The sequence below is a fragment of the Eleginops maclovinus genome, chromosome 19 (assembly GCF_036324505.1).
Source record: "Eleginops maclovinus isolate JMC-PN-2008 ecotype Puerto Natales chromosome 19, JC_Emac_rtc_rv5, whole genome shotgun sequence".
Classification (NCBI taxonomy): Eukaryota; Metazoa; Chordata; class Actinopteri; order Perciformes; family Eleginopidae; genus Eleginops; species Eleginops maclovinus.
The window spans coordinates 9637466-9659032 of NC_086367.1; the positions used below are offsets into that span (position 1 = coordinate 9637466).

The 21567-nt window shown below is 41.5% G+C and overlaps 1 protein-coding gene across 1 annotated transcript in view; it reads left to right on the forward strand.

Moving 5' to 3' along the window:
• Positions 1-21567, forward strand: part of LOC134881357 (connector enhancer of kinase suppressor of ras 3-like) — a 51874-nt gene that overhangs the window by 26699 nt on the left and 3608 nt on the right. Inside the window, 16 exon segments of the mRNA XM_063908626.1 lie at positions 219-306; positions 3946-3987; positions 4703-4822; positions 5037-5096; positions 5925-5993; positions 6111-6257; positions 7899-8030; positions 9107-9293; positions 9398-9484; positions 9763-10013; positions 12287-12324; positions 14040-14082; positions 18917-18970; positions 19401-19440; positions 19914-20083; positions 21279-21352. Of these exon segments, the coding sequence (XP_063764696.1) occupies positions 219-306; positions 3946-3987; positions 4703-4822; positions 5037-5096; positions 5925-5993; positions 6111-6257; positions 7899-8030; positions 9107-9293; positions 9398-9484; positions 9763-10013; positions 12287-12324; positions 14040-14082; positions 18917-18970; positions 19401-19440; positions 19914-20083; positions 21279-21352 (1602 nt within the window).

Consider the following 21567-nt stretch of genomic DNA (forward strand, 5'->3'; position numbering starts at 1 on the left):
GTCACATATAGAAAGTAATAAACACTACATACAGTTTTAAGCTTTTAGGACAGCGAGGGCTGAGTGCTCTGTATGGAAATGTATGAATGAGCTGTTGGTTTTCACGCTTTGATTCTGAAACGTTGCAGCCTTGCGGTTTGAAAGACTGAATCTCAACCCAACTCCTCAGTCCTTCCTGGTTCCTAATGTTCTCCCTTTCCTTCTTTGTGTGCTTGCAGGACGCCTCTTACAGGGATCAGTGACTTCACAGCCACCAAGAACAAGATCATTCAGCTGTGCCTGGAGCTCACCACCACAGTTCAACAGGTCTGCACGCTAGTTAGCTCAGCCGCACATGTGCACTAGCTAGCCCCTGGGAAGCACACACACACACAATAGGTTTTCCCACTGAGCATATACCGACCCAGGGGCACAGACATGCAAGATAAAGAGTAAAGAGAAGAGAGTTATAGGAGATGTGGTCTGGCCGCCATGGCACGAGCCCGAATCCTAGCACTCCGAGCACATTATTGCAAATGTTTTTCTTGGGCTCCTTTTCCCTCCTCCCGCTGGCTAATGAGGAGACCCCCTTAGTGCGGGGACGTTTAATGGTAACCGTCACTTTTGTGTTTCCAGTTTCATAAAACCCACTGGTGCTCTTAAAGGTGGCTGCCAACATTCCCCAGGCTGCCGTTCTCCATCAGCCATGTGGTTCCCGTTTTTGCTTCTCCAAGATGCTCGCAGTGGGGGGGGGCAAACTGTCTGAAAGCACTTCCTGTGTGTAGGTTTATGTGGGGATGAGGAGGTGGTCCATCTGACTGCCAGATAGATGGTTAGAACAGACATACAACCCTGGAAAAAATTAGGAGGCCAGGTCTTTATTTCTACATTTATGGCAGCCATTCCCGTGTTTGTTGAATTCCAACACAGAGAAATGCTGTCAGTAGTTTCTAGAATACAATAAATAATAATAATAATTTAACTCAAAGACAAACCTATAAATAGTAAAACCGGAGAAACTGATAATGCTAAAGTGGTCTCTTAATTTTTTCCGGAGCTGTACATCCACCATAATCCCCACTTTCTGCTGAGCATTGCGTCTCGATACATTGGGATGTCCTGTTCTGTCATTTTCAGGCAACCTGTAGTCGCTCATACATATGTCTCAAACAAAGGGGGCTTGTGAGTGGCCTTTTCTTTAGTATCAAAGCCTTGTGTGTACAATATGTTCCCCCTAAAGGGGTTGACTGAAGCCACTTTACAGTGCCAGTGAAAGTGCATGCTGGGACTGCAGGTGTCATTTTTTAGAGGGTTATTGCATCAAAATAAATTCCTTTCCCAGAGTGCCTATTTCCACACCAGAGTCTGGGATTTCAGCGCCTCTGGTGATTTACTGTGGGTGTCTCGGCCATGGTCATCCAGAAGAAGAAGTAGGGGGGGGGGGGTATACATTTCCCACACTGCTATGTGAAGTGGGGATGTTATGGTGTGGAATAAACTCCTGATAGGTGCTGAAAGAGTCTGGAGATTAGTTTCCTGCAACAACTGGAGGAAGGATGCTGTTGGTCCTCTTTAAACTACCTAACAGCTAAGTATGTAGCTGCAGAAACACTCCCTTGGCATCCTTTTTTAAAAATATATATATGTGGACCATTTAGAGTCCATTTGTTATTCAAAACATGTAGGCCAGAGTATATAAGCGCCTGGTTAATAAAACCGGTTGCGCAGGAGACTGCCACAGTGATTAGTTTTATGACGGGGGAGGACGGCGTGAAGCTTGCCCAGCTCGTTCATGAACTTCAGCCAAGAATTGGGGCTTTTCAGATTGCACAATTTATCTGTTCTGCCTGACTGAAGCCTGTGTGTACACGCACAATGGGACACGACCATAAAGCCGTGAACGCATCACCCCGTCTTGGCTGACCCGTCAGTGTGGAGGTCATTCTCTCTCTCAAAGAACACATTTTTTCATCAATCTCCCGTGCCTTTTATCCGCACTTCCCACTCCAAAATGGTTGGCTCAATATGAAGTTTTCTATCTCTTTTTATTTTTTAACAGTGAAACGTTTCCTTTATGTAGGCAACAACACTGAACAAATATGGTTACCTTAATAATAACAGGCGGTCAGAGGGCCGGGTCTTTATTTAACTCCAGTGGTGTAAAGGCAGCTTCTCTCCCATCACCCGCAATGTGCCAGCACCTCTCTCTCTCGGCCACTTCATTGCCCGTCCATGCAAATCCTCTCTGTTGGCAGATCAAAGGCCTGAAGAGCAGCACACAGAGAGGCATCTGATCCACACTGGCTGTGGGATCAAGTCCATAACGTAAGGGATCAGCACACCCAGGGAATTGTCCCTCTGCCTCTCTCAGCGCTTACTTACGATCTGGCTCCTGTCTAGGACTTGACAAAGATATGGGATTCATCTGGGTATCATGAACAGATCTTAGCAGGATTATCCCAATTGTATTCCCATTATTTGATGGAACTATGAAACATGAGACATCTCCCATAAATGTTAAAAGGCTTAATGGGAGATATGCCAAGCCATGTCTGCAGCACATAATGGTGCTGTTTTGTTTCACGGTCTCTAAATATGTATTTTCATCCCATCCCTCTTGGCACGGTCAGGAGTGTAGTCATCCAAACATGGGCCAGTCTCTAAAAGAAATATGCAGTTGCATGTTTATGCAAGTAAAGCCAAATTCTTTCTGTAACCACCATATGTTCTTGGCTGACTTTAGGAACTTTATTGAGGGAAAAATGAGTTTGGGACAAATACGTCAAATGAGACCTTGTTTGTTTTTCAAAGTTTGTATTGGATTTCCACTTTTTCCCTGATGTACCAAAACAGATCCAAAATAAAACAAAGGGTTCCAAGGATGCAGCCCCTTTGATGTGAAGCCATCGCTCAGGGCTACAGACAGTCATGTTAATCCTGTCAATGCAAACTAACAGTATGACAAGCCAAGTGCGTCTGAAAACACACGCTCCCCTTTCGCCCGGCGGAATGTGCAAGCTATGGAAATATGGAACAACTTGCTCGACCCCCATTCGCCGTCTGCACAATGGATTTACAAAGAGCAACAGAACTGTCTTTGTACTTGGCACATGCCTGTGCATGTCACTAATACTGCGAGGGCCACAACACCAGTATCCCTTTTATTTTGCATCGACAAAGGCTTGTGGCTGTGAGGGCTCTGCAGATACGAGACACTTGAAGTAGATTTTCTGAGCTCTCTTAGTTTTGACAGAAGCATTTCACCTGTGTTTTGATCCACGGATTCCCTCGGGGCTTTCCCAGCATAGAGACAATTTCATAAACAGGCATGACCCCCCCACTGTGAACCCACCCCCCTGCATCGGCCTAACCAGGGGCCCCTTTCAGCACCAACAACACAGTTGTCAGGGGAGGCTGTTGCCTCAGCTGTGGACGGTCCAGGTGCAGTCACTCGGTAGAGACAACGGTCAGTCTCTCAGCTGACTTTACAGAATGTATCGTTGATCGAGACTACTGTGTGTCTCTGATGCGAGAAGCCTCCAATTGCCCATCCACTTTTCACCATGGAAAGCAGCAATGCATCCAAACACTTGCGGAAACAACCAGAGCACTATTTGGATGAGGGTTTTCTGAACATCATTATATGTTTTGACCCAATGTTTCCCACCGTGTCATCAGCATATTGTTACTATATGAGCGTTAGTATGGTATTTACGTCCTGAATCACTGCAATTACAGCCTCCCCCAAAATTTTGGGGAAGAGAGGTAATTTGAATCTTAAAGCTGTTTATTTGAGGCCGTTCTCCATTTTTCCCAGTTCTAAATCTGGAATGCTGATTATATCGTTTTTACCCAACCCCTATACTTTGTTCTCTCGGTCTCTATCCATTGAGTAACCTCTTCCTGTGCCCTGTTGTTTACTGTTCACACTCCTAATCTGTCATCTCTGTGTGTGCTGTGTTGCAGGACTGCAGTGTTTACGAGATGGAAGAGAAGATCCTGGAAGTTGTATGTATACTTTATCTCTGTCATAATGTAAACTACACGAGATCCTCAAGTTTCTAAACGGGGGGGGGGGGGGGGGCGGTCTGCTGGATCGTTTGGGTCTCCTTTACATAGAGTAGCAAGGTCCATTTTCTGAGTGAATGCAGCAGACGGGTCTAAAGGATTGCCAACAGAGGAGGCGGCTCTAACACGCCCCCCCGGGCATTAATCTGTACTTCCTGTTCCTGACACTCGCCAGACCCCTTGGGCTAATATTAAGCTTCCTCTAGCACTCTGTCTCTCTCTGACAACCCAAATGAAGTCCACATTAGAGCCAACGTCCTTTTGTTTGTTTCATGCTCACTTTATATAAATTGTCCCATGTGCCCAAGTGGAAACGCATAAAAAGACCGCCGTTATCATGACAAAAGTTTAAAAGAGTGTTGTGTGTGCGCGCTGGTACTTGCACTTAATCACACACCAATGTCCCTTCTTTTAACGCATTTAGCCTAGCACTTAATAGGAACATACACACAGTGGCATGTATACAGGGTGCTGAAGGATAAGTGCTATGTGTCACGAGTAGCAGTGTAACACGACTTGTTCCAACTTGTACAGCACACAAGTTATGTTAAAGGGACAATACACCATAAGAGGCTTTAGCACACCGCTTGTAATCCCTGTAATGAGTTTATAAGAGTCTTTTTTATTTTATTCACTGATGCGTTTTTCTCCGCAGTCGAAGATCCTGAACAACATCTGCGATCAGACCGTGAGAACCACCTCTGACCCCCTCATGAGCCAGTCAGCATGCCTGGATGAAGTCCGGCTGACCAATATAAACCCGGGAGAGGGCCTGGTAAGGAATGCTGGGGGATTTTTTATTTTTTATTTGTCTTCCTCATTTTTTTGTTTCCACCCTAAATCAGATGTCAGCCATATGGGCTTGCAGGCTGGGAATGCATGCAATGTGTGTCAAATTCTGACCCTTACATATCATGTCATACATTTCACTCCCTTTGGGGATATTATGTCTTAACTGAAAAAGCTGATGGGTTTTCTTTTTTCCCTAGGGGATGTATATCAAGTCTACCTACGATGGGTTGCATGTCATCACAGGAACCACAGAACATGTGAGTATGCTGACCTCAAGAGCATTTCAGCCCGAGAATGAGGAAGTAGCCCACTCCATATTTTCTTTATCTTTACATGTATGGCAGTCATTCCAGTGTCTGTTGAATTCCAACACAGAGAAAAATTGTCAGTAGTTTATAGAATACAATAAAAAAATAAAATTAAAATTAAACTCAAAGACAAACCTATAAATAATAAAACAAGAGAAAATGATAATGCTGAAGTGGTCTCTTAATTTAGTTTTCTCTCATTTTATATCACCAACTTATATTATTTCACATTACTCTTAAGGACAATCTTCTCATATTGAAAAAAAACACCTCGCTCTCTTCCTCCTCCTCCTCCTCCTCCTCTTCATATTCTCCACACTTACTTATCCGAAGGAGTTGAGAACTACTAATCCGTGAAGGGAATTGTCTGCGGTATTTACCTATGACTGTACCAGAGTGAAGAAACAAACAGCCTCCACAACAAACAAAAAAAGAAAGTCCTACCTTTTTCCCACACGGAGACAACCAGTCAGTGACTAACGCAGCAGCATCACTGCCACGGTCGGATCCTCACGCCTCCGGTCCGTAATCGTGATTCAGGACCTGAATCATCAGCGATAATAACTAGTTTATCTCGTTTGACATCCGTGCGACATGAAAAACAATTCATCTGATATTCATACAGGCAGAGGGTGTTTGTTTTTCTCACAAATTGAGCCTGTTTGTTCATCAGATATTTGAATAAAGAATGTTATAGGCCGTTAAAGTAGCTCTAATTTCAACACAGTTTTGTTAATAGTCATGTGGTTTTGACCTTTATCTATGTTTTTTATTCAGTCACCTGCAGACCTCTCTAGGAAGATCCATGCTGGCGATGAGGTGATCCAGGTCAACCACCAAACAGTGGTAAGTGTTTGTTTTTTTTGTCATTGGATATCTACGTATTTAACCATGCATTCTGTCAATTAGAGCACACTCTATAAATATTAAAGGAGAGCTTTTGTGTTTGTTCCAATTAAACAGGTGGGCTGGCAGCTGAAGTACCTGGTTGTCAAACTGCGGGAGGACCCAAAAGGTGTGGCGCTACTTCTTAAGAAGAGGCCCACGGGCTCATCAGGTTTCACCCCTGCCCCGCTCAAGAACATGCGCTGGAAGCCCCCAGTACAACAGGTACATGCACACAAGCTCACACACTTCCTGCTGTCATTATGTGTGATCAACAAAAGCCTGTGCCAATTATCAGCTTTTGTGGGAGTTGTTTTTTTCTAAACCAGCAAGTTCAGACAAGTGACACAGAGCCACCCTGAGAGCGCTGCCGGATCAACTGAAAAGAACATTGAGTTTTCCTTCATGCCCAACGACGGACGCAAACAGAGTCCCGTGATGTCATTAAGTCTTAGAGATAAAGCTGCCTTTAAAGGGGCCCTATTATGCTCTTTTTCAGGTTCATATTTGTCTTGTGTGACTCTATTGTGAAAAGTTTACATTGTTTTATGTTCAAAAAGGGATTTATTTACCTCATACTTCCTAGTATGAGAACAATAATTGGTTAGCTGATTGGTTTGCTGGCCAGCTCTGTTTAAATTGGTCAACAGCTTAGAGACGTCCCGCCTTTAGCCTATCACGTAAAATGAGTGCCAGCCAATAGAAGCGTGAGTGTTATGTAGTGATGTCACTAAGTTACAGAACTTAACAAGTGAGTCCATGGAGGCATTTCGGGGGGCGAGAGTGAGAATTTTGAGATTTTAGCCTTTGCCAACCATTTACATGCGCAGAAAACCTATATAACACACTACATGAAAGGGAAACCCAAAAGGCATAATAGGGTCTCTTTAAATATTGGAGCCTGGTTAGATTGTATCTGTCTTATTAAAAAGAGGCCAGTTGTTGCCATCCCATAGATAGACAATGGGACATGGGCGATGATTCATGTTATTTGGGTTCAATCTCTGTCTTTTTTTAAATAAAAAAGCGAACACTCCAAATGTCCATTGTTCGAAACTGGGTCATGGGTTGCTGATAAATATTTTGCTAATAAGGTTATGTGACTCTAATCCAATTTGGTCTTTTCCCTCATGTGAACACATTAGGCTCAACTTAGCTTTTAACCACATCTCTTGCACCCTTTTAACAGACACGTAGACAATGAGCCCGTTGTTAACCAAGGCCAGCGACATGTCAGCCTCTGGTTTTGTCTTATCATGTGTAGCCGGAGAAGGCAAGATGAGAAGATATCAGACGAGTGGGTTTCTCAAAAACAACAAAGGGCCTCTCAACACAAATGTCAACATCATTGCCAGCGTCCTGTTTTAACAAGCAGCCGGGGTTATCAGTGTTAGACATCTCTGTTTATCTGCGGTAATAAGGACAAAGCAGAGACAAATCATACACCCTGATTCAGGAATGCAGGACATTGGCTTTGTAGTACTGTATAATTTGTACACATGGGAACTATTTGGAGAAAAAAAAGGGGGGAAATGATTCATGAGATGTCAAATCTGATGTTTACTTTGTCATTTATTTATCACAGTGACGTATCATTTAGGTCTCTAGTCAAGGGCACAATGTTGTTGAGTGTTGGAAAACATAACTGTGGTAAATGAGTACTGTTTTTAAGTACACGTCCCGCGGGCTATTTTGGACTTCACTTACAATCTTTCCACCTCAAACAAGAACATTTTTACTCTCACATAAGCACTTAAATGTCTCACCACATGTGGTTAACTCCTCCTAGTTGCCAGCAAGTCCTATTTAGTCTGAAGAAACAGAAAAGCTGTGACTTAATTTGTTTTTAACTGATTATTTTTTCAGAACAATTCCTCCTTGATCAGAACCCAATCTCCCTGCGGCTCGGCCAACGGCTCGACCAAAAAGGAGAAGCCGGCCATCCTGGACTTATACATCCCCCCTCCTCCTCCGATGCCTTACACCCCACGGTGAGCTGTCCAAATTCATGTGCTAGGCTTTATTATTTTATGAGGTTTGAGATATAAGATATGGGCCATGAAACAACTCAGAAAAACTTCCACTCCTCAGTCAACCCTTGCCACATTTCCTCGGCACACATCAGATTTATAATGACTCGTGATCACCTTATATCCCTCACCTCCTACTGCACATTGTGTTCAGCTTGTCTTCAGCCCACTCCGCTCCCACCAGTCCCACCATAGTGCTTATGCAACGGCTGTTTCATCTTCCACCTCCAGGAAGAGGACAGAACGTGGTTTCTGAAGCTTTTAATGTCTGTTGTCAGATTTCTAAACATCATCAACCCATTTTCTTTGTTATATGATATAATTTATGGTGCTGTTGATGCTAGATAGGATTGTTAATACAGGTCCATACCTCATTTTCCAGCAGACCACTTTTTGACTGCAGTGAAAATGTTGTTTTGTAAAAGCTGACACAAAACCCATATGGAATGAAATGGAAAGATGTGAAAACATTGTGACATGTTTATTTTCTCTATAAATGTTGACTTTTTGATACTCTGGAATTATTGGAAATGTTAAAAGTCACAAACAGTCCTACGCAGCCACCACAGGAATCTTTTTCGACAATTAGCATAATAGTTATTATCAGAATCAGAATCAGAAACAGGTTTATTGCCAAGTAGGTCAACACATACGAGAAATGTGTCATGGTGTTACTGGTGCGTACATAAAAGACATAAAAATGAAACAAAAATTAAAACACTGAAATATATGATATCATAAAAATTCTAGCAATATTTACATCGGAAGTTCCAATGTGCAAAAATATTGTTACATTGTGTGCATTAATGTGTGGTTATATTAGCATGTCCAAATAGAATTAAAAATCAACTACATGAACAACTCGTAACACTATTCAGTCCTACCTAAATGTATTTGTTTCTAGCACGTCATATTTATTATACTGGAGTAAAAGTCTCATATTATTATTTTCCTCACAAACCATCCTAATGGTGTTATGCTGCCAACTGTGGTGTGTGGTGTTGTGATGTAATGAATTAATGAGCATGTGTTTCTCCACACAAGAGAGGGGAGACAGAAACCTTCAGCAGCATCAGTAAAAGACCAAAGGGCTCCGAGTCACCAAACTCCTACTTGGACCAGGAGAGCATGAGGCGCTGCACCATTGCAGAATACGACAAACTGAGCTTCGGATGTCCCATCGAGGCCAACGTGATCCAGAGCAGATTGAGGGAGCACAAGCCCTCGCGTGGTCAGTCCTCGAGTCTAATCTTCAAATCTCCCAAACTTTCCAACAGTGGATAATTTAAAAAAAGAATATATTAAATGATTGCAATGTTAAACTCTTGTCTCCAGGGAAGCCCCGACCTCTCTCCATGCCAGTGGACACCTGCCTTGGGGTGATAGATCCCTATGCTAAACCCTGGACACAAGGAAGGAAAGGTATTTACAAGCATGCTTTCACTTTGATGCAAAACCCCTATAATTCCATAGAGATAAATATATCCCCTATAACTTCATGTTAAAAATCGTTTAAAGGATTACATATTTATGGTTTGACACTGTTTGCCTGTGTTTCATATAAATAATGAACCAGGCTAGCTGTTTCCTGTCTTTATGCTAAGCTAAGCTAATTGACTGCAATCTTCAGTTACGTATTGAAAAATTAGAACGATCTGAGAGTGGTCTCAATCTGACTTCTGGTTGTCTCTGTGCCTCAGGCGAAGACCTCCTCTACAGATACCTGAGCAACGAGAGGATCCCCACCATTGCAGAGGAGGTCCCCTCAGTGTCACCCCCTTACAGGCCTGCGGGAGAGCGTCACCTGGTCAGAGTGGACCACATCAGGGGCAGCCGCTACTACTCCAACTCAGACCTCCACAACAGTGCCACCATCCCCTACCAGGAGGACCTGAAAAAGGCCCCCGTAGGCCCCACCTCCAAGCGCGCCACAGCAGATCGCTCCCTACTGGTCAGTTGGATCACGCGGCTTAAGCTATTGACTCACTGATGATGCGCTTCCTGTCCGGGGCTTCCTGTCTATTGTCCTTCCTCAGTGCCTTTCTTTTTTTTTTTTTTTTAAGTCCAGCTGTTTGTTTTTTTTAACAGCTTTGGGCTTTTTCTCACACTCCTCTCTCCCCCCCAAACCTCCATATTTCCCTGGTGTAACTACTACTACCAACTACTACTCCTCAAACAAACTTGCTTTTGTAGTACTACATTACATCATCACCCCTTTAACACTGCCTACAACCCTCCTCGTCTCTGACTAAAAGTCCCATCTCTGCCTCAAGAAGATACAGTTTGTTCAGGTTTAGGACTCTTTGGCCTTGTGTGCTGTCTACGGACTCCTGTGTACATATTAAGCTATGTCATGTTTCAGTTGAAATGCTCTCTGGTACCATTATTTAATACTTGCCTGATATTTTTTCAGCTATTTTGATTTCATTTGCTTGAATAAGTTATAAGAATACAACGTATTTTGTTAGTTAAACTGCTTTAACTCAATCATTTCCCTTTTTTTTCCTTCTAAAATGACACTTTTGTGAGTTGGTTACATTACCCTCTACCAAAGGTTGCCTCTTGTAAGCTATGCACAAACTTCAGAGAGGATTTAACAGTCACTTTAGTTGACGATGCTGCATTGGTTGGTAAAAAAGGATGTTTATACTAGCAAATATTTGTGCTGGTTTTAAAGCTATGCACTCTATTTCCGTTAACGTGTATATCCTGTGTTTTCAGTTTACGCTGCAATTACCCACCTTAAGGGCCTACACATACCGCTGGTTGACAGTAATAAATGGTCTTTTTAAGCTGATGTCTCTTAGGACACATTGGTATGACGGCCTTCTATTTTCTGACTGATCACAAGACACAGAATGACAGTATTATTACAAAAAAAAAACACAGGGAAGAAGTGTCTGTTGTTGCTTAAACTGCCTTTTTGTAAGTTTTGAATAGTCTTTTATTAAAAATTGCAGTTCATGTCAGTGCTCATTTGTATTGTCTTTATTTAACCGTTGGGTGTGGAATTTCTGCTTAACGTGTAACTACAATGTAGCATGCGGGATGATCTTATATCCTAAAAAAAATATCCTGTTCAAGCATCACTTTACATACACAAACAAAAATGCCATATTTATAAAAACACTCTGTCAGGAAGGGCAGCCTCAGTCATTATTAACCTGCAGGACCAAAGCATTGAAGTGGCTGGGTCTAACCTGCTTTGACCTTCTGAGGTGAACCCTCTTGGGGTTTTTAAGCTTGCGGTGAAACAGGATAGCTAATGTCAAGTTACCTTTTTCCCTGTGTCTCAGATGCTGATGGTTATGCAACTACTTCCCTCTTTGATGAACTTTAACTCCCAGCTGGGCGAGCATATGGTCAAAGCAGGTTTTTCCATCAGGGGGTCTTATTCCTGCACATATGTTGCTTTTTAAACATTTAAAAGCCAGGTTAGGGTTACTGAACAGCTTTGGCCTTTTTCATTGATTTTGAAGAAGTGTTTGCCTGGGGAAAGATCAGCACCTTGGCATCATGGAACCGAAGACCTGACGGGTGTCGAAAAGATCCCACCTCTTTCCCCTCTTTCCCCTCTTTTCCCCCTTTGCCTGTTTCTCTGTGCATGACTTCTTTTTTGGAGATGGCGTTTTCTTATCTATCCACTTCTTCTTCCTCGTGTCTTGCTCTGCCCAAGCTTGCCGAACCATAGTCGCCTGCGGTCCTTCACTAATTTGCACGTTCTGAAAACTTGTGGTCTGCCTAAATACTACCTGCACTCTGTTTAACCCACTGCTAAGTTTGCTAACCACTCACATGTCATGCCTGCACATCCTGAGTGGTCACATGGGAATGAATTATTGCTTGATCGTGCATGTGGAATATTCTTTTTTTATTTCATCAAAAATCATATTTGAATGTGAAGAGTGTTGTATTCTCCATTTCCTTTTTTCTCTTATTCACAAGAAGACATGAAACGACAAAGAATTAGCAAAAAAAAGTATATGGTTTGTCATGAAAAGTCAAGACCACATGCCACATTTTTCCACGACGCTGCCGTTTTACAGTTAATTTGAGTTCGAGGGAGTATTTTGGATGATTACCGTAAGCAAAAACTACAAAACAATCTTAATAAGAGTACTGATCAACAGCATTTCTGAGGAAATCTTAGTTAATCAAACTGATGATTTCAGTGCAAAAGAATGGTCTCCAACATGCGTTAACGAAAATCTTTATGTATCGCAGGGACCTGACTGGCACTCTAGCAGTGACATCCTCAACCGGTAAGTTCCTCACTCTCTACCACACACACATGCACAAAAACACATTTGCATGCAGGGTTTTATAGTTTATGGGCTAATAGAGAAAACCTAAAACCAGGGTGGGTCTAATTTTCCTACAGGGAGTGACAGTTAGCGGGCCGTGGAATCTTTTTAAAACAAGCCACGGGGTGCAGGGTCGGTGGGTGAGCTGCTTTTATGAATTTAAAATATGCCATAGAAAACCAGGTTGAGATTCATTTAGGAAACGGAGAGAGAAACAGATGGTGACAGCTGTAAGGTTCAAATGTACAAGAGGAATGGTGTACCAATTGTTTAATGCCAGGATAGTAAATAATCTCAGTCGATTTTTGCTTGTGGCCTTAAGAAACATGCTTGAAACTGATATCTACACCACAAATACAAATGGATTTCCCAGAGCAAAGAATCCTTAAATGTGTCTGAAAACTTGTCTTATTAGCTTGAGTACACAATGATGAAAAAATGTAGTAATCTCAACCGTATCATACCTCTGCAGAATAATTAATGGTTATTTTGTTGGACAAGTGCCAACATTTTACCACTGTTTGGTTGGTTAATCATTTTTAAATTATATGTTTTTGGAGACATTATTATCTCTCAGGACCCGTTCAGGAGTGATTCCATCCAAACACCTTCTCACGCTGCGCAATCTTTAGAAATGTCACTGTTATGACAAATCCAATACTTTTAACTATAAATAAAAGCATCCTTCTGCGAAATATGGCGAGGATTGCTTTTTTTTTTCCTTCTCCTTTTTGTCATCCGTGGCCGCTGTATCTTCTCTGGTCTTGGATGTAGGGCCCGAGGAGGTGTGACTCCCCACATTAACACCGTGATTGATGACTAAACCGCTCGCACAATACCCCCCCCCACACACCCCCTTCCCCGCCGCCCTCCCTGGCAGTTCTATTCTGAGAACCAAACACAAACACATGGCATCCTGTTTGCCGCACGCTCCATCAAAACACATTACTCACATTTATGATATATAGAGAGATGCTATTGTAGCTCTCGCAGATACGCAGTTGACTCATCGTTGGTGTAGCTTCATAAACGTGCGACATGACGCGGGCGATGGAACTTGATTGACGGCGCATTTAATCAAATGTCACATTAATCATGGCGAATTAATCCATAAAAATCCTCATGAAAAAGCATAAAATGTGATGGTGCTACTTTTTTATTGACATGTCAATTGTCAAATCTATCAATTTGGTTACCTAGAAAATTTGAAGTTATTGGCATTGTAGTAAATAAACAGTATTTCCTTTTTTAAAAAATAATTTAAAGAGACAAAGACTTGAAAATGAATATTAGGATAAATAACACCAAATATGTTAACAATCAATAGGCAGGAAGAGAGACCCATTGCAGAGTGAGATGCAGCTGAGGTATAGCGAGTATTTTCAGCTTTGGTAACAAGTTACATGTCTACCAATGCTGCTGTGTCTGAATGCCATTGCATTTCCAGATCAATTGGGGTTTTTTTCCAGGCCATATCGAAGAAAGATAAATTGGAGAATAGATAAAGATCATGTCTGGGACGCAATAAGTATGTGTTGGAACTCTAAAGTCACTTGTATCGGATCCACAGTATGACGGATAGATGAAGCGTCTAAGAACTGCTTGATCAGCTTTAATAGTCCCTTTAAGATCATTATGTGTTGACTTTCATTGACCCTTCTTTGTTCTTACAGGTATAATCAACCACAAATACGATCCTGGTCCTTCTCCCAAGCAGTAAGTATATTATGTTGGGTCTATCTGAAGTGAATGTTATCAATCCTGCTCCAGAGCAATGTATGTGGGCAAACAGTTGCAACGTAAGGAATGCCACTGGCATTCAGCCTTGGCAGAGGGAGGTGAAACTAAGAGCCGCAATTACAGGGCCATTATTTCACACACAGATATGACAACACACACACTTTCCTTCTTTTGGACGCAAACCACCAGAACCAATATACAGCAATGAAACATGCAGACCTTGAAAGATGTTTAGTCTGAGTCGACGCTGTGAAGCTCTTCTCTTTTAGCTATTGCAATGTTGGTGTACCACGTTGGTCTAGTCCAAACTATCACACCAACTTTTGGATGGATCACTATGAAATTTTAGTATAGATAATAATGGTTTTCAGAGGATTTATCCTACTCATTTTGGTAGGCCCCTGAGTTTTTCTTCTAGCATCACCATGAGTTTTCCAATTTGAGTTATGAGTAAAGATGTCTCAACATCTTTTGCATGGATTGACTTAAACAACTGGGTGATTCTTTATAGGAGCAGTATAATTAAAAATGTACTTTCTCAACGATTGTGCACATATATTTGTGTATCTGGAATGCTTACCAAAAACTCACACATTAAAAAAAAAAAAAATACAACTGAGGTAGACTTATGTTTGCCCCAAATTTGGCGTCCCTTCCTATGTCACACATACAGGCCCCTACAGGGCCTAAAATAGACAGGTGCTAAAACAGAGCGTTTCAGACAGACCATCAATACAGGTATTTTCAGACAGACACTATGAGAAAAACAATGTGCTTTTTGAACATTGATGCATGTAAACATGTTATTGTAGAAACCCCAAACATAATATGAACCTGAACATGACCATGATATGTCTCCTTTAAAGTTTCATCCTGTAGTATTTGTTAGCTCAATATTACCAATACCTAATACATGAGTGTGATGCTGTTAATTAGCGAAAAAGCAGTAAGCAGTTCCTCACAGCATTGTTAGCATAGCTGTAGATTGTTTGTCCCATTCGTAATTGCTAAAGCTAGCTAAAAGTGGAAATTTATCCAGCGTCTATTGACTGTGGCAGGGGTAGAAATGAAATGACCAAAGAGTAAACTAAGGATCTCTTTGCTGTTTTAGCACACACCTCAGGGCCATAAACATATGAGTTACTGTCAATCCCTCAGCAGCAAACACACCCCCGAGGTGGTCAGATGGATGAAGCCAAAGTCAATGATGCCATGTGAACAAATCCCATTTGTTTAGATTTATGGTCCAATGGCAACTTGTTGTTGCACCAAACAAGAAAAACCTTGACCCCTCTGTCAGCAGCTATGTAGGAAAGAATTGGGATGGCAGTTAGCCTACAAATGGAGTGTTTTACTGCTTGTTTTCCTTTTGGATTATTTGTGTGTATACCTTATATACCTTGTGTGTAAACTCACTTTATTAAAAAATCCTCATTACCTTCATCAAGACAGCATTTAGAGCTATAATGACTCAGTGACCATGATCTTAACTGAGGTGGTGACCACGTGCCGGGGCAATTGGGCATTTACTACCAACAGCAAGCGAGGGGCACGCAAGCGCTGTCAAACTGAGCAAGCAAAAATCTGATATCTTTTGCTGCCCTGCACCCTTCCCCCTTTACGCTGGGTGACCAGATTCCCAAGCTGAATAATAGCTTCTCTGTTTGCTCCCCTATCTCATTTCTCTCCGTCGCACACAGTTTCTGGGTGGGAGGGGGGCTGGGCATTAGCTAAGTGCCATGACAATTCTCAGCATGGATCGTGATGGGAGATTGAGCGCTACAATGGTGTGACCAATTTGCATTCCCGTGGATCCTTCAGGCCTTTGACATTAGACGCAGGCAAAATTACCTCACTTCCACCCAAACAGCTTCAGCGAAATGGCTCTTTAAATCCCCCTAAAGTGGCATGCTGAGACTTTTTCCCCTCAACATAGACACAGGAAGAGTGTAAATTGTTTGGAAATCTTTTATTTAATTCAACACGTTTAATTGAAATGTCAAAGGGGACATTGGGGGGAGGGCTAACACAAGGGAGTTATTTGTAATGGATGAAAAAACTGGGTGACAATTGGGAGGGGAGGTAGAAAGGAAGCTACAGTGTGAGAATGTGAGAGATATAAAGGGAGGGGGTCACTTCACTTGATGCAGTACAATAGCAAGTGGAAAGAGAAAAGAAGCCCCTGTCTATTTAGGAAGAAATGCAATGGAGACTATAATAATGCAGGAATCAAGAATGTGTCTGCTGGTTTACCGCTATCTCAGCACAGGCCAACTTTGAAGGGGAACATCCAAGTTTCTGCACACATACAGCTCGAAGCACTGATGTTATGGCTACAAACCAAACCAGTGAAGGGTGTTGATAGTCAGGCCATAGTCTTAAAAAAGCTGTAACGTGAAACACTTATTTTTCTCCTTCTTTCTTAAGGTACCCATAAAGTATCCAGGGCCATTGAAGGTGTTTTGTAGCATCTATCTAACTGGGTCTTTGCCATAACAATCCTTTCACATGAATAATATGTGAAGGGCAATTGTTATGAGTCACTCTGATTTGATTACCAACATTTATTTTTATAATGGTAGAGCTCAGTCCTGTTTCAATTGTAGTTACACTCATTGACGCTTAAACACAATTATATATTTTGGAAGATTTACACATAATATCAATTCTTATTTTAATCTGAATTACATGGCATTTCTTATGTATTTGTCCAATAACTATTTAGTTTTGGCCATTGTTTTTGTGGCTCGAAGTCTGTTTCATAGCGATGACCTGGTGACACCTGGCGGACATGAGTGGGAAGTGCGTGGACTTCTTCACATAAACTTGTAAAATCACTTGCGGGAAATACAATTACAATGCCGACAAATGCTCAACATTTGTGCCAGCATTTAACTTAAATAATGCATCTACAATGTGTTTCACTCGGGGGGCATTTAGGTGTGAGTTTAGCACTTTCAGGTGAAGAAAGAGGGTAACACCCAAAAGGGTCCTGAGATCACCTGAAACCAGCCGAGCCTTGTTCGAGTTTCTTCTTTGTTTTATTTCGACATGCCTGCCAATGTTTGGTCAGACTTTGAGCTGAGCTTGAGGTCCAGCCTTCAGTCGTTGAGAATATGGTGGCAGGTACAGTGAAAACATATACTTTGTTCTTTCCAAAATTGATTTATTTTTGCGTACGAGCAACGTTTGTGGCTAGCTAGGCCACCATAGCAAACAGGCTGCGTTTAATGGAAACGGCTAACGTTACCGACCAGACTGCACGTTTGTTTTAAAGGATTTAAGGATATTTTTACTTTCTTAAACATACATTTGAATGTTAAAGTAAGTACTTAAAATACAGACTGCACATGGTATTTTACATATTCAGAGATAATGTTAACATTTACATCATATAACATGTAAGGAAAAGGTTATTTTTAAAAACGTTTTTTATATTTACTTGAAAATAAGTGTAAGATGCAACGTAGATTTGGTTTATCCTACATTTTTTGTGATTTTAACAGCTTTTGAACATATTTAAATTGTGTCAAATGCATGTTTACTATTGTTAGGATGACCATGTGTGTAGGCCTATTTACTTTTTAAAATAAAGATTCTAAGAGTTATTTTCTTTCACTATTAATATATTAATGTTACAGCAACCAAAATATGGTTAAGTTTATTAAGAAAGATACCACGTCGAATCGCTGTCAACCTCAAATTAGACTAAAGACCAAACCTTTCACATCTGCAAAAAACACACACACACACACACACACACACACACACACACACACACACACACACACACACACACACACACACACACACACACAGAGAGACTCACACTGTGGTTGATGTGGTGATCATCATCTAGCTCCCACAAGTCTGTTCAGATACCCGGAAAACAAAAAGTGATGCATTTATGTTGTGCAACACAGTGACAAATTCTCACATACTCACTCACACATACACAACGATTTAGTCTATACAAGAGCCTTTAGCAATAGTTTGCTCTTTACTGTCACTGTGTCAGCTCAGTGCAACAGAGGATACCAATAAGTCTGTGTTTGGACTTAAAGTGAATCTGTGAAGTTTTAGAGCACCAGCTATGAGTTTCCTCCTTTCTTTCATTGATGTCACTGGGGACATTTGAAGATTGAGTTTGTGGTGAGTGATTGAATGCCAACAGCTGTGCTCGGGACTTTGTGATTCAACCACCACCACCTGTGCTTTTACATTTCCTGACCTAAAGGTTGGGTTTTCTTGTGAAGTGCTCAATTTGACTCTCGTGGAAAGGCTTCAAATCACAGATGTATAAAGGATGGTTGAGATTCTATATGTAGTTGTTTTGCTGTATTCTAAACTGGCTAGTTGTGTTTGGTACTGTATGCGTGAAGTGCCACCCTTGTCTCTCAAAGCCAGCATTGTGACTTAAAATAAGGAACTTAAGGATGCTGAGGAAGTTAGTCAATAATGGCTACCAAGATTTCTCAATATATCTCATGTCAATGGCCATTTCGCTTGAATCATTGCAACATGTATTTTCTCTGGTGCTAAAAATGAATGTTTTTTCATTTTTGATGTAAACTGCTGACACTGATTATTGTGACACTATCGTTATGAGTCAACCTTTTTGTTGTTGTAATTCCATAGAAGAAATAACACTGTTTTATATACCCCCATTATTTGAAAGAAATAGAGAAACGTGCCTGTGACATCACTTCCTCTTGTCACAATAGACAAAGCATTGCTGATCGTCTGTAGCTCGAGCAATTGTCAACCTAAGCACCTGTTGGTCAGTGTATCTTTTTGTTTAATTCAACAGGCTGCCTTCCCCATATCTGTGCCTCCTTCCATGGCTGCCGATGACTACAACCCTGTAAGTGTTCCTTCCTTTTTTTTACTCTGACATTTAATCTTGCAAATGATGTTATAAAAACCCTGCTCTCTCTCGAACTACTTCTGCTTCTCCTATTTTATAATGGAAAAGTTAAATATTTATAGAAACAAGGGGTTTATACACCTGCCTAGCTGCTTTTTGTGTAGTCTGGTTTCTCTTGGTGTTTTTGGTTGAAGGTTAAAAGAAAAGGAGAGCAAAGAGCCGAGAGAGTCACAGTTCAGGATGTTACAGCGGACTGGGGGTGTGCTAATGTGTGTGTGGGGAGATAGAAAGAACAGCAGCGAGAATATGCATGTGACAACCGTTGTGAGAAACAGGATGTTATAGAGAGCCTCTTCTTAGCGTTGATGTCTTTAACCAGCATATCTTTTCCTCTCGTCTCTGACCTAACGTTTGTCTCCTCCTGAAGGTCTCCCTCCGACACAAATCCAAGAAGAAGATTCGAGGAGGTAAGTTGTCACTCTCCCATCACTTTGTCTCTGTAATTTCGACCCTCTGTGGGTGTGTGGGAAGTGGCAGGGCAATTGGTGTGTGCAGAGGTCTTAAGGCGGCACTCAGTTCTGCCTTCTTCGCTATTAAACCTCTCTGTGGCTGGGTTTTTAAGAGGATAACTCAGGATTTTAGGTTGTTATTTATATCACTTGCTGATTCATAAATGGAACAGGTAGGCTGACTGTGGGTTTGAATTCTGGATGCAGGTGTTATTTAAAAAAGAAAATCTGCATATCGACCAAACGCATTGGCCTATTTTGTCTGGAATGGAAATGTTTGGCTGTTTGACATTTCATTTTTGCCACTTTTTGCTTCCTCTAATGATATATTCGCGCTTAAAGTTGGTTTTGCTTCTCTGCAGACGCGGAGAAGGAGAGGGGAGAAAAGGGGAGGAGGTCTCAGTGTGTTCATCTGTTTTCTGTTCACACAGGCAATGGTACAATGAGCAGGAGGCGGATTTCGGTCAAAGAGCTGGGTCAACCAGACCACCAGGGCTGGCTGTACAGGAAGAAAGAGAGCAAAGGCTTCCTGGGTATCAAATGGAAGAAGTACTGGTTTGTGCTGAAGAAGACGGCTCTATACTGGTACAACAACCAGCTGGTGAGTCGAACACTATTTATGATGCATGCATGTGTGTTTGACTTCTGTCACGCAGCTCATTACTGTGCACAAACGTCAGCAACTTTAGTTCTGCAAACCACCACCACCTCTCAAAATAAATTAAGATTTTATTTCTCTCTCTGATTTGGTCACAATTTGACAGATTTTTAACTTCTTTTCTCTTTCAAATGTACTTCTTTCTGGTTGTCACATTACTAGCTATCTGTTTATATCTGAATTATACATGTTATAATATTAATGGTAATATTCCCTCTCCCCTCTATGCTGCTGTTTTAAATAATAAAGGTGAAAAACCTGAACATGAAAATATCTATTGTTTTGTAGCTTTTGGCAAACAGGAGTAATTAGAGCAGTTGTAGGGGACTATCTTCAGTAGTGGATGTAAACATTTAGTGCTCTAGCAGCGAGTAATAAAACAGCAGGAGGATGTATTTGGGATTGACTCTAAATAAACTACAATGCCCTTATTCATTGCAGTGAGTAAGGATGTCATCAAGTGCGTCACTGTGCCTTACATTTGTGTGTTGTAATGCCTTTAGAGAACAATGGAGGTATGCAGCATAGGTAAAAGAAACGCATTAAAAATGTCACAAAGTTTAAACAAAGATTAAACTTTAGCTTCGGGCAGTAGTTCATAATACATTTCTGTAGTACTGCAGTTACTTACTTGCAACATTTAGCCAAAACAAAGCTGCAGGCACAAATCAATCCATTAGATCAGCTCCAATGTAATTTCATTTCAGGTAGTAGTTGCTTCTTTTGACAAACTACAGAAACCCCACCCCCATCCAAACAACCTTAAAACAGCATAATTCTAACACATTAACCGCACACATCACCATGGCAGAGATTCACTGTAAGGCGACAGATGAGTCATTCTGTCTCTCTGCCAGCCCGTCCCTGGAGGAACCGCCATGCAGTGTCACTAAGTTTCCTGAATGTGACGGTGCCACTAATAGCCCGTCAGACTCTGATACGGCCATAACGTAACCGGTGCGCCTGATTTACTGGCACCATGACCTCAATCTGATCTATTCTGTCACCATCACACAGCGGGAGAATATAGAAGAAGTTAGTCTCCTGCAATTGAAACGGCAGGTGTCATTGTCAAGGAAGTGGTTTTACTTCATACGCTTGGTTTTACGCTCAATGTTGTTCAATCTGTGTGTTGCAGGCGGAAAAGGCTGAGGGCTACATTGACCTCGCAAACTTCATGATCGACCGAGCCATAGAGTGCAAGAAGAAACAGTGAGCTCATAGTTTCCGTTGCATCTTAATCTGATTTTATTGGCCACGCACCAACAGTGGTTTTTAATTGAAAATAAAATGTATCTTTTATCTATTAAAAGACCTTGATGACATAGAAAGATAGAAAATCTTTAGTCTTGAAACCATCGGAAAATGATTAATGAAGTGAAATAAAGATACAGTTTCACAAGTTCCAGTAAAACTCCTTCTGCTGT